The following is a 14,196-nucleotide window of genomic DNA, read 5'->3' as shown; positions in this document are numbered from 1 at the left end:
CGATGTTCTTGTACGAGGTTAAAAGGACAGAATCGAATTGGTACACATCGTCTCCAGACACTTTGACCAAATTTGATTGGGTATTACTGATTTCTCTTTGGTTCCCATCGTAGCCAACTAAACTTGCAAACCCTTTCAGATCCTGGTGGAATTGGAATTGACATCCCGATACTGTCACACCGTTTGGTTGGATACTTTGCATTTCAGGTACATTTTGGTATACTGGGATTTGGTACAACATAGAGCTGTTAGAAGTGAATTTCTCTTCACCGATTTCAATCAGACATTCAACTGTTCCATTGTTCACGAAATGAGAAAATGAGTAGTTTCCCATAACGAAGGATACACCTTCACTAATCAATCGAGTTGTATTTACATCGAATCTTTCTTCTCCAAGCAAAATGTAAGAGTACGAAGTCAAATCAAATGATCGCGAAGTGCTATACGAGCAACCATTTATGACAGTGCTGTCAAGTGTTCTGAAGATTTCTGGTTTGCTTGTAAACACAACGTTATTGCTACTGACATCCAATCTGACAGTCGACGACACCACTTCGCTTGCTCCTGTCCTTTCGTAATTCAAGCGACAAGAATAATCTCCACTTTCACTGGAGTTCAAGTTTCTCAAACTCAACGGGCTAACTGTAATGTTGTACGAATTCATATCCCAAACAGAAGTAAACTGGCTATCAACATCCAAAACTTTTCCATCCTTCAACCATGAAACCGTTATGTCTTTTGTGAAAACAGAGCTAAACTGGCATCCATCCAAAGTAGCGTCATCGCCAATGAAATATGCCGCCTTGTTGAATGTTGGGATCTCGATGCTTTTTGGATCTAAATGAAAAGACCAAAATCGAGCTGTTCATTCAAAATAGCAAAAGCTAATGAAAACTACAAAGACGTGATAAGCAAGTTGTAGTTGCAGTGCGGAAGTAAATTCCAAAAACGTAAATAAAAAATCCACTCTTCAATTCGTTAAACTTAAAGAAAAAGGATCATTATAAAAGCCGTTTAAATCTAAACAAGAAAAACACTAAAAAAACACTTACCCGAAATATTCAGAGATCTTGAAAGTCCTGAAAGTAAGGCAGTCGGCATCGAATCAGAATCGAAAAGCTTGCATTTGTAGTAATCGCCGATGTTCTTGTACGAGGTTAAAAGGACAGAATCGAATTGGTACACATCGTCTCCAGACACTTTGACCAAATTTGATTGGGTATTACTGATTTCTCTTTGGTTCCCATCGTAGCCAACTAAACTTGCAAACCCTTTCAGATCCTGGTGGAATTGGAATTGACATCCCGATACTGTCACACCGTTTGGTTGGATACTTTGCATTTCAGGTACATTTTGGTATACTGGGATTTGGTACAACATAGAGCTGTTAGAAGTGAATTTCTCTTCACCGATTTCAATCAGACATTCAACTGTTCCATTGTTCACGAAATGAGAAAATGAGTAGTTTCCCATAACGAAGGATACACCTTCACTAATCAATCGAGTTGTATTTACATCGAATCTTTCTTCTCCAAGCAAAATGTAAGAGTACGAAGTCAAATCAAATGATCGCGAAGTGCTATACGAGCAACCATTTATGACAGTGCTGTCAAGTGTTCTGAAGATTTCTGGTTTGCTTGTAAACACAACGTTATTGCTACTGACATCCAATCTGACAGTCGACGACACCACTTCGCTTGCTCCTGTCCTTTCGTAATTCAAGCGACAAGAATAATCTCCACTTTCACTGGAGTTCAAGTTTCTCAAACTCAACGGGCTAACTGTAATGTTGTACGAATTCATATCCCAAACAGAAGTAAACTGGCTATCAACATCCAAAACTTTTCCATCCTTCAACCATGAAACCGTTATGTCTTTTGTGAAAACAGAGCTAAACTGGCATCCATCCAAAGTAGCGTCATCGCCAATGAAATATGCCGCCTTGTTGAATGTTGGGATCTCGATGCTTTTTGGATCTAAATGAAAAGACCAAAATCGAGCTGTTCATTCAAAATAGCAAAAGCTAATGAAAACTACAAAGACGTGATAAGCAAGTTGTAGTTGCAGTGCGGAAGTAAATTCCAAAAACGTAAATAAAAATCCACTCTTCAATTCGTTAAACTTAAAGAAAAAGGATCATTATAAAAGCCGTTTAAATCTAAACAAGAAAAACACTAAAAAAACACTTACCCGAAATATTCAGAGATCTTGAAAGTCCTGAAAGTGAGGCAGTCGGCATCGAATCAGAATCGAAAAGCTTGCATTTGTAGTAATCGCCGATGTTCTTGTACGAGGTTAAAAGGACAGAATCGAATTGGTACACATCGTCTCCAGACACTTTGACCAAATTTGATTGGGTATTACTGATTTCTCTTTGGTTCCCATCGTAGCCAACTAAACTTGCAAACCCTTTCAGATCCTGGTGGAATTGGAATTGACATCCCGATACTGTCACACCGTTTGGTTGGATACTTTGCATTTCAGGTACATTTTGGTATACTGGGATTTGGTACAACATAGAGCTGTTAGAAGTGAATTTCTCTTCACCGATTTCAATCAGACATTCAACTGTTCCATTGTTCACGAAATGAGAAAATGAGTAGTTTCCCATAACGAAGGATACACCTTCACTAATCACTCGAGTTGTATTTACATCGAATCTTTCTTCTCCAAGCAAAATGTAAGAGTACGAAGTCAAATCAAATGATCGCGAAGTGCTATACGAGCAACCATTTATGACAGTGCTGTCAAGTGTTCTGAAGATTTCTGGTTTGCTTGTAAACACAACGTTATTGCTACTGACATCCAATCTGACAGTCGACGACACCACTTCGCTTGCTCCTGTCCTTTCGTAATTCAAGCGACAAGAATAATCTCCACTTTCACTGGAGTTCAAGTTTCTCAAACTCAACGGGCTAACTGTAATGTTGTACGAATTCACATCCCAAACAGAAGTAAACTGGCTATCAACATCCAAAACTTTTCCATCCTTCAACCATGAAACCGTTATGTCTTTTGTGAAAACAGAGCTAAACTGGCATCCATCCAAAGTAGCGTCATCGCCAATGAAATATGCCGCCTTGTTGAATGTTGGGATCTCGATGCTTTTTGGATCTAAATGAAAAGACCAAAATCGAGCTGTTCATTCAAAATAGCAAAAGCTAATGAAAACTACAAAGACGTGATATGCAAGTTGTAGTTGCAGTGCGGAAGTAAATTCCAAAAACGTAAATAAAAATCCACTCTTCAATTCGTTAAACTTAAAGAAAAAGGATCATTATAAAAGCCGTTTAAATCTAAACAAGAAAAACACTAAAAAAACACTTACCCGAAATATTCAGAGATCTTGAAAGTCCTGAAAGTGAGGCAGTCGGCATCGAATCAGAATCGAAAAGCTTGCATTTGTAGTAATCGCCGATGTTCTTGTACGAGGTTAAAAGGACAGAATCGAATTGGTACACATCGTCTCCAGACACTTTGACCAAATTTGATTGGGTATTACTGATTTCTCTTTGGTTCCCATCGTAGCCAACTAAACTTGCAAACCCTTTCAGATCCTGGTGGAATTGGAATTGACATCCCGATACTGTCACACCGTTTGGTTGGATACTTTGCATTTCAGGTACATTTTGGTATACTGGGATTTGGTACAACATAGAGCTGTTAGAAGTGAATTTCTCTTCACCGATTTCAATCAGACATTCAACTGTTCCATTGTTCACGAAATGAGAAAATGAGTAGTTTCCCATAACGAAGGATACACCTTCACTAATCACTCGAGTTGTATTTACATCGAATCTTTCTTCTCCAAGCAAAATGTAAGAGTACGAAGTCAAATCAAATGATCGCGAAGTGCTATACGAGCAACCATTTATGACAGTGCTGTCAAGTGTTCTGAAGATTTCTGGTTTGCTTGTAAACACAACGTTATTGCTACTGACATCCAATCTGACAGTCGACGACACCACTTCGCTTGCTCCTGTCCTTTCGTAATTCAAGCGACAAGAATAATCTCCACTTTCACTGGAGTTCAAGTTTCTCAAACTCAACGGGCTAACTGTAATGTTGTACGAATTCATATCCCAAACAGAAGTAAACTGGCTATCAACATCCAAAACTTTTCCATCCTTCAACCATGAAACCGTTATGTCTTTTGTGAAAACAGAGCTAAACTGGCATCCATCCAAAGTAGCGTCATCGCCAATGAAATATGCCGCCTTGTTGAATGTTGGGATCTCGATGCTTTTTGGATCTAAATGAAAAGACCAAAATCGAGCTGTTCATTCAAAATAGCAAAAGCTAATGAAAACTACAAAGACGTGATAAGCAAGTTGTAGTTGCAGTGCGGAAGTAAATTCCAAAAACGTAAATAAAAATCCACTCTTCAATTCGTTAAACTTAAAGACAAAGGATCATTATAAAAGCCGTTTAAATCTAAACAAGAAAAACACTAAAAAAACACTTACCCGAAATATTCAGAGATCTTGAAAGTCCTGAAAGTGAGGCAGTCGGCATCGAATCAGAATCGAAAAGCTTGCATTTGTAGTAATCGCCGATGTTCTTGTACGAGGTTAAAAGGACAGAATCGAATTGGTACACATCGTCTCCAGACACTTTGACCAAATTTGATTGGGTATTACTGATTTCTCTTTGGTTCCCATCGTAGCCAACTAAACTTGCAAACCCTTTCAGATCCTGGTGGAATTGGAATTGACATCCCGATACTGTCACACCGTTTGGTTGGATACTTTGCATTTCAGGTACATTTTGGTATACTGGGATTTGGTACAACATAGAGCTGTTAGAAGTGAATTTCTCTTCACCGATTTCAATCAGACATTCAACTGTTCCATTGTTCACGAAATGAGAAAATGAGTAGTTTCCCATAACGAAGGATACACCTTCACTAATCACTCGAGTTGTATTTACATCGAATCTTTCTTCTCCAAGCAAAATGTAAGAGTACGAAGTCAAATCAAATGATCGCGAAGTGCTATACGAGCAACCATTTATGACAGTGCTGTCAAGTGTTCTGAAGATTTCTGGTTTGCTTGTAAACACAACGTTATTGCTACTGACATCCAATCTGACAGTCGACGACACCACTTCGCTTGCTCCTGTCCTTTCGTAATTCAAGCGACAAGAATAATCTCCACTTTCACTGGAGTTCAAGTTTCTCAAACTCAACGGGCTAACTGTAATGTTGTACGAATTCACATCCCAAACAGAAGTAAACTGGCTATCAACATCCAAAACTTTTCCATCCTTCAACCATGAAACCGTTATGTCTTTTGTGAAAACAGAGCTAAACTGGCATCCATCCAAAGTAGCGTCATCGCCAATGAAATATGCCGCCTTGTTGAATGTTGGGATCTCGATGCTTTTTGGATCTAAATGAAAAGACCAAAATCGAGCTGTTCATTCAAAATAGCAAAAGCTAATGAAAACTACAAAGACGTGATATGCAAGTTGTAGTTGCAGTGCGGAAGTAAATTCCAAAAACGTAAATAAAAATCCACTCTTCAATTCGTTAAACTTAAAGAAAAAGGATCATTATAAAAGCCGTTTAAATCTAAACAAGAAAAACACTAAAAAAACACTTACCCGAAATATTCAGAGATCTTGAAAGTCCTGAAAGTGAGGCAGTCGGCATCGAATCAGAATCGAAAAGCTTGCATTTGTAGTAATCGCCGATGTTCTTGTACGAGGTTAAAAGGACAGAATCGAATTGGTACACATCGTCTCCAGACACTTTGACCAAATTTGATTGGGTATTACTGATTTCTCTTTGGTTCCCATCGTAGCCAACTAAACTTGCAAACCCTTTCAGATCCTGGTGGAATTGGAATTGACATCCCGATACTGTCACACCGTTTGGTTGGATACTTTGCATTTCAGGTACATTTTGGTATACTGGGATTTGGTACAACATAGAGCTGTTAGAAGTGAATTTCTCTTCACCGATTTCAATCAGACATTCAACTGTTCCATTGTTCACGAAATGAGAAAATGAGTAGTTTCCCATAACGAAGGATACACCTTCACTAATCACTCGAGTTGTATTTACATCGAATCTTTCTTCTCCAAGCAAAATGTAAGAGTACGAAGTCAAATCAAATGATCGCGAAGTGCTATACGAGCAACCATTTATGACAGTGCTGTCAAGTGTTCTGAAGATTTCTGGTTTGCTTGTAAACACAACGTTATTGCTACTGACATCCAATCTGACAGTCGACGACACCACTTCGCTTGCTCCTGTCCTTTCGTAATTCAAGCGACAAGAATAATCTCCACTTTCACTGGAGTTCAAGTTTCTCAAACTCAACGGGCTAACTGTAATGTTGTACGAATTCATATCCCAAACAGAAGTAAACTGGCTATCAACATCCAAAACTTTTCCATCCTTCAACCATGAAACCGTTATGTCTTTTGTGAAAACAGAGCTAAACTGGCATCCATCCAAAGTAGCGTCATCGCCAATGAAATATGCCGCCTTGTTGAATGTTGGGATCTCGATGCTTTTTGGATCTAAATGAAAAGACCAAAATCGAGCTGTTCATTCAAAATAGCAAAAGCTAATGAAAACTACAAAGACGTGATATGCAAGTTGTAGTTGCAGTGCGGAAGTAAATTCCAAAAACGTAAATAAAAATCCACTCTTCAATTCGTTAAACTTAAAGACAAAGGATCATTATAAAAGCCGTTTAAATCTAAACAAGAAAAACACTAAAAAAACACTTACCCGAAATATTCAGAGATCTTGAAAGTCCTGAAAGTGAGGCAGTCGGCATCGAATCAGAATCGAAAAGCTTGCATTTGTAGTAATCGCCGATGTTCTTGTACGAGGTTAAAAGGACAGAATCGAATTGGTACATATCGTCTCCAGACACTTTGACCAAATTTGATTGGGTATTACTGATTTCTCTTTGGTTCCCATCGTAGCCAACTAAACTTGCAAACCCTTTCAGATCCTGGTGGAATTGGAATTGACATCCCGATACTGTCACACCGTTTGGTTGGATACTTTGCATTTCAGGTACATTTTGGTATACTGGGATTTGGTACAACATAGAGCTGTTAGAAGTGAATTTCTCTTCACCGATTTCAATCAGACATTCAACTGTTCCATTGTTCACGAAATGAGAAAATGAGTAGTTTCCCATAACGAAGGATACACCTTCACTAATCACTCGAGTTGTATTTACATCGAATCTTTCTTCTCCAAGCAAAATGTAAGAGTACGAAGTCAAATCAAATGATCGCGAAGTGCTATACGAGCAACCATTTATGACAGTGCTGTCAAGTGTTCTGAAGATTTCTGGTTTGCTTGTAAACACAACGTTATTGCTACTGACATCCAATCTGACAGTCGACGACACCACTTCGCTTGCTCCTGTCCTTTCGTAATTCAAGCGACAAGAATAATCTCCACTTTCACTGGAGTTCAAGTTTCTCAAACTCAACGGGCTAACTGTAATGTTGTACGAATTCATATCCCAAACAGAAGTAAACTGGCTATCAACATCCAAAACTTTTCCATCCTTCAACCATGAAACCGTTATGTCTTTTGTGAAAACAGAGCTAAACTGGCATCCATCCAAAGTAGCGTCATCGCCAATGAAATATGCCGCCTTGTTGAATGTTGGGATCTCGATGCTTTTTGGATCTAAATGAAAAGACCAAAATCGAGCTGTTCATTCAAAATAGCAAAAGCTAATGAAAACTACAAAGACGTGATATGCAAGTTGTAGTTGCAGTGCGGAAGTAAATTCCAAAAACGTAAATAAAAATCCACTCTTCAATTCGTTAAACTTAAAGACAAAGGATCATTATAAAAGCCGTTTAAATCTAAACAAGAAAAACACTAAAAAAACACTTACCCGAAATATTCAGAGATCTTGAAAGTCCTGAAAGTGAGGCAGTCGGCATCGAATCAGAATCGAAAAGCTTGCATTTGTAGTAATCGCCGATGTTCTTGTACGAGGTTAAAAGGACAGAATCGAATTGGTACATATCGTCTCCAGACACTTTGACCAAATTTGATTGGGTATTACTGATTTCTCTTTGGTTCCCATCGTAGCCAACTAAACTTGAAACCCTTTCAGATCCTGGTGGAATTGGAATTGACATCCCGATACTGTCACACCGTTTGGTTGGATACTTTGCATTTCAGGTACATTTTGGTATACTGGGATTTGGTACAACATAGAGCTGTTAGAAGTGAATTTCTCTTCACCGATTTCAATCAGACATTCAACTGTTCCATTGTTCACGAAATGAGAAAATGAGTAGTTTCCCATAACGAAGGATACACCTTCACTAATCACTCGAGTTGTATTTACATCGAATCTTTCTTCTCCAAGCAAAATGTAAGAGTACGAAGTCAAATCAAATGATCGCGAAGTGCTATACGAGCAACCATTTATGACAGTGCTGTCAAGTGTTCTGAAGATTTCTGGTTTGCTTGTAAACACAACGTTATTGCTACTGACATCCAATCTGACAGTCGACGACACCACTTCGCTTGCTCCTGTCCTTTCGTAATTCAAGCGACAAGAATAATCTCCACTTTCACTGGAGTTCAAGTTTCTCAAACTCAACGGGCTAACTGTAATGTTGTACGAATTCACATCCCAAACAGAAGTAAACTGGCTATCAACATCCAAAACTTTTCCATCCTTCAACCATGAAACCGTTATGTCTTTTGTGAAAACAGAGCTAAACTGGCATCCATCCAAAGTAGCGTCATCGCCAATGAAATATGCCGCCTTGTTGAGTGTTGGGATCTCGATGCTTTTTGGATCTAAATGAAAAGACCAAAATCGAGCTGTTCATTCAAAATAGCAAAAGCTAATGAAAACTACAAAGATGTGATATGCAAGTTTCATCTTAACCAATAAGATGGCTGACTTTGAAATAAAAACCAAGCAGATTATAAAAGAAGAAATAAAGCAAACGACGAATTACATAGAAAAAACATCAGAAATAACATACGCTGAAATAACTAAGAAACACAAGGATAATTTCAAATCAGCAGTGAGAGAACACCAACAAGAAAACAAGAATGAAGAAAGAGACATCGAATCAAGAAAACGAAATATTATTATACATGGAATGGTGGAATTAGAGGTAGATAACAAAGAGGAACAACAGGAACAAGACAAAATAGATATTGAAGGTATACTAGGTAACATTGGCGTCCAAGATATCAAACCGTCCCACCATCATCGTATTGGACAAAACAGAAAAGGGCTACATTGGCGTCCAATCAAGTTGATCTTAAAAAGTATAGAGGAAAAAGAACGGATAAGGCAAAATCTGCATAAGCTGAAACGATTCAATGAAATTGGTGGCTTTAGCATTACAGACAACTTCACCATCAACAAAAGAAAAATTATTAAAGATATGTGCCAAAAGGCGAAAAAAATGAATTTAAAAAATGATGATTTCGTTTGGCATGTAAGAGGAAGCCCTAGAACAAACCTTCGCCTAGTTCAAAAACCTAGGACAAAGTCCAAAACAACGTCTTCTCTGTCCATATCTTCTGACGACTGGACGACAGATGAAGAATTAGACAATATTTTATAAATCTAAAATTATTTCGTAGAGGTCGATAGACCTATGAAATATAATTCTATGAATAAAAATAAGTTGTAGTTGCAGTGCGGAAGTAAATTCCAAAAACGTAAATAAAAATCCACTCTTCAATTCGTTGAACTTAAAGACAAAGGATCATTATAAAAGCCGTTTAAATCTAAACAAGAAAAACACTAAAAAAACACTTACCCGAAATATTCAGAGATCTTGAAAATCCTGAAAGTGAGGCAGTCGGCATCGAATCAGAATCGAAAAGCTTGCATTTGTAGTAATCGCCGATGTTCTTGTACGAGGTTAAAAGGACAGAATCGAATTGGTACACATCGTCTCCAGACACTTTGACCAAATTTGATTGGGTATTACTGATTTCTCTTTGGTTCCCATCGTAGCCAACTAAACTTGCAAACCCTTTCAGATCCTGGTGGAATTGGAATTGACATCCCGATACTGTCACACCGTTTGGTTGGATACTTTGCATTTCAGGTACATTTTGGTATACTGGGATTTGGTACAACATAGAGCTGTTAGAAGTGAATTTCTCTTCACCGATTTCAATCAGACATTCAACTGTTCCATTGTTCACGAAATGAGAAAATGAGTAGTTTCCCATAACGAAGGATACACCTTCACTAATCACTCGAGTTGTATTTACATCGAATCTTTCTTCTCCAAGCAAAATGTAAGAGTACGAAGTCAAATCAAATGATCGCGAAGTGCTATACGAGCAACCATTTATGACAGTGCTGTCAAGTGTTCTGAAGATTTCTGGTTTGCTTGTAAACACAACGTTATTGCTACTGACATCCAATCTGACAGTCGACGACACCACTTCGCTTGCTCCTGTCCTTTCGTAATTCAAGCGACAAGAATAATCTCCACTTTCACTGGAGTTCAAGTTTCTCAAACTCAACGGGCTAACTGTAATGTTGTACGAATTCATATCCCAAACAGAAGTAAACTGGCTATCAACATCCAAAACTTTTCCATCCTTCAACCATGAAACCGTTATGTCTTTTGTGAAAACAGAGCTAAACTGGCATCCATCCAAAGTAGCGTCATCGCCAATGAAATATGCCGCCTTGTTGAATGTTGGGATCTCGATGCTTTTTGGATCTAAATGAAAAGACCAAAATCGAGCTGTTCATTCAAAATAGCAAAAGCTAATGAAAACTACAAAGACGTGATATGCAAGTTGTAGTTGCAGTGCGGAAGTAAATTCCAAAAACGTAAATAAAAAATCCACTCTTCAATTCGTTAAACTTAAAGACAAAGGATCATTATAAAAGCCGTTTAAATCTAAACAAGAAAAACACTAAAAAAACACTTACCCGAAATATTCAGAGATCTTGAAAGTCCTGAAAGTGAGGCAGTCGGCATCGAATCAGAATCGAAAAGCTTGCATTTGTAGTAATCGCCGATGTTCTTGTACGAGGTTAAAAGGACAGAATCGAATTGGTACACATCGTCTCCAGACACTTTGACCAAATTTGATTGGGTATTACTGATTTCTCTTTGGTTCCCATCGTAGCCAACTAAACTTGCAAACCCTTTCAGATCCTGGTGGAATTGGAATTGACATCCCGATACTGTCACACCGTTTGGTTGGATACTTTGCATTTCAGGTACATTTTGGTATACTGGGATTTGGTACAACATAGAGCTGTTAGAAGTGAATTTCTCTTCACCGATTTCAATCAGACATTCAACTGTTCCATTGTTCACGAAATGAGAAAATGAGTAGTTTCCCATAACGAAGGATACACCTTCACTAATCACTCGAGTTGTATTTACATCGAATCTTTCTTCTCCAAGCAAAATGTAAGAGTACGAAGTCAAATCAAATGATCGCGAAGTGCTATACGAGCAACCATTTATGACAGTGCTGTCAAGTGTTCTGAAGATTTCTGGTTTGCTTGTAAACACAACGTTATTGCTACTGACATCCAATCTGACAGTCGACGACACCACTTCGCTTGCTCCTGTCCTTTCGTAATTCAAGCGACAAGAATAATCTCCACTTTCACTGGAGTTCAAGTTTCTCAAACTCAACGGGCTAACTGTAATGTTGTACGAATTCACATCCCAAACAGAAGTAAACTGGCTATCAACATCCAAAACTTTTCCATCCTTCAACCATGAAACCGTTATGTCTTTTGTGAAAACAGAGCTAAACTGGCATCCATCCAAAGTAGCGTCATCGCCAATGAAATATGCCGCCTTGTTGAATGTTGGGATCTCGATGCTTTTTGGATCTAAATGAAAAGACCAAAATCGAGCTGTTCATTCAAAATAGCAAAAGCTAATGAAAACTACAAAGACGTGATATGCAAGTTGTAGTTGCAGTGCGGAAGTAAATTCCAAAAACGTAAATAAAAATCCACTCTTCAATTCGTTAAACTTAAAGACAAAGGATCATTATAAAAGCCGTTTAAATCTAAACAAGAAAAACACTAAAAAAACACTTACCCGAAATATTCAGAGATCTTGAAAGTCCTGAAAGTGAGGCAGTCGGCATCGAATCAGAATCGAAAAGCTTGCATTTGTAGTAATCGCCGATGTTCTTGTACGAGGTTAAAAGGACAGAATCGAATTGGTACACATCGTCTCCAGACACTTTGACCAAATTTGATTGGGTATTACTGATTTCTCTTTGGTTCCCATCGTAGCCAACTAAACTTGCAAACCCTTTCAGATCCTGGTGGAATTGGAATTGACATCCCGATACTGTCACACCGTTTGGTTGGATACTTTGCATTTCAGGTACATTTTGGTATACTGGGATTTGGTACAACATAGAGCTGTTAGAAGTGAATTTCTCTTCACCGATTTCAATCAGACATTCAACTGTTCCATTGTTCACGAAATGAGAAAATGAGTAGTTTCCCATAACGAAGGATACACCTTCACTAATCACTCGAGTTGTATTTACATCGAATCTTTCTTCTCCAAGCAAAATGTAAGAGTACGAAGTCAAATCAAATGATCGCGAAGTGCTATACGAGCAACCATTTATGACAGTGCTGTCAAGTGTTCTGAAGATTTCTGGTTTGCTTGTAAACACAACGTTATTGCTACTGACATCCAATCTGACAGTCGACGACACCACTTCGCTTGCTCCTGTCCTTTCGTAATTCAAGCGACAAGAATAATCTCCACTTTCACTGGAGTTCAAGTTTCTCAAACTCAACGGGCTAACTGTAATGTTGTACGAATTCACATCCCAAACAGAAGTAAACTGGCTATCAACATCCAAAACTTTTCCATCCTTCAACCATGAAACCGTTATGTCTTTTGTGAAAACAGAGCTAAACTGGCATCCATCCAAAGTAGCGTCATCGCCAATGAAATATGCCGCCTTGTTGAATGTTGGGATCTCGATGCTTTTTGGATCTAAATGAAAAGACCAAAATCGAGCTGTTCATTCAAAATAGCAAAAGCTAATGAAAACTACAAAGACGTGATATGCAAGTTGTAGTTGCAGTGCGGAAGTAAATTCCAAAAACGTAAATAAAAATCCACTCTTCAATTCGTTAAACTTAAAGACAAAGGATCATTATAAAAGCCGTTTAAATCTAAACAAGAAAAACACTAAAAAAACACTTACCCGAAATATTCAGAGATCTTGAAAGTCCTGAAAGTGAGGCAGTCGGCATCGAATCAGAATCGAAAAGCTTGCATTTGTAGTAATCGCCGATGTTCTTGTACGAGGTTAAAAGGACAGAATCGAATTGGTACACATCGTCTCCAGACACTTTGACCAAATTTGATTGGGTATTACTGATTTCTCTTTGGTTCCCATCGTAGCCAACTAAACTTGCAAACCCTTTCAGATCCTGGTGGAATTGGAATTGACATCCCGATACTGTCACACCGTTTGGTTGGATACTTTGCATTTCAGGTACATTTTGGTATACTGGGATTTGGTACAACATAGAGCTGTTAGAAGTGAATTTCTCTTCACCGATTTCAATCAGACATTCAACTGTTCCATTGTTCACGAAATGAGAAAATGAGTAGTTTCCCATAACGAAGGATACACCTTCACTAATCACTCGAGTTGTATTTACATCGAATCTTTCTTCTCCAAGCAAAATGTAAGAGTACGAAGTCAAATCAAATGATCGCGAAGTGCTATACGAGCAACCATTTATGACAGTGCTGTCAAGTGTTCTGAAGATTTCTGGTTTGCTTGTAAACACAACGTTATTGCTACTGACATCCAATCTGACAGTCGACGACACCACTTCGCTTGCTCCTGTCCTTTCGTAATTCAAGCGACAAGAATAATCTCCACTTTCACTGGAGTTCAAGTTTCTCAAACTCAACGGGCTAACTGTAATGTTGTACGAATTCACATCCCAAACAGAAGTAAACTGGCTATCAACATCCAAAACTTTTCCATCCTTCAACCATGAAACCGTTATGTCTTTTGTGAAAACAGAGCTAAACTGGCATCCATCCAAAGTAGCGTCATCGCCAATGAAATATGCCGCCTTGTTGAATGTTGGGATCTCGATGCTTTTTGGATCTAAATGAAAAGACCAAAATCGAGCTGTTCATTCAAAATAGCAAAAGCTAATGAAAACTACAAAGACGTGA

At 38.3% G+C, this 14,196-nt stretch overlaps 1 protein-coding gene across 1 annotated transcript in view; it reads right to left on the bottom strand.

The window, feature by feature from the left end:
- Window positions 1-8,084: 8,084 nt before the first annotated feature.
- The window catches only part of LOC136806537 (uncharacterized), a 43,663-nt gene continuing 37,551 nt past the window's right edge, over window positions 8,085-14,196 (bottom strand). The window contains exons 56-60 of the mRNA XM_067063126.1: window positions 13,202-14,125; window positions 12,064-12,987; window positions 10,926-11,849; window positions 9,787-10,710; window positions 8,085-8,803 (exon numbers count right to left, since the gene is read on the bottom strand). Of these exons, the coding sequence (XP_066919227.1) occupies window positions 8,085-8,803; window positions 9,787-10,710; window positions 10,926-11,849; window positions 12,064-12,987; window positions 13,202-14,125 (4,415 nt within the window). The remainder of the gene's footprint in view (window positions 8,804-9,786; window positions 10,711-10,925; window positions 11,850-12,063; window positions 12,988-13,201; window positions 14,126-14,196) is intronic.

The sequence above is a fragment of the Clytia hemisphaerica genome, unplaced genomic scaffold, assembly GCF_902728285.1.
Source record: "Clytia hemisphaerica strain Z4C2 unplaced genomic scaffold, Clytia hemisphaerica genome assembly, whole genome shotgun sequence".
Taxonomy (NCBI): Eukaryota; Metazoa; Cnidaria; class Hydrozoa; order Leptothecata; family Clytiidae; genus Clytia; species Clytia hemisphaerica.
The sequence above is the reverse complement of the archived record's forward strand: the minus strand, read 5'-3'. Positions and strand labels throughout refer to the sequence as shown.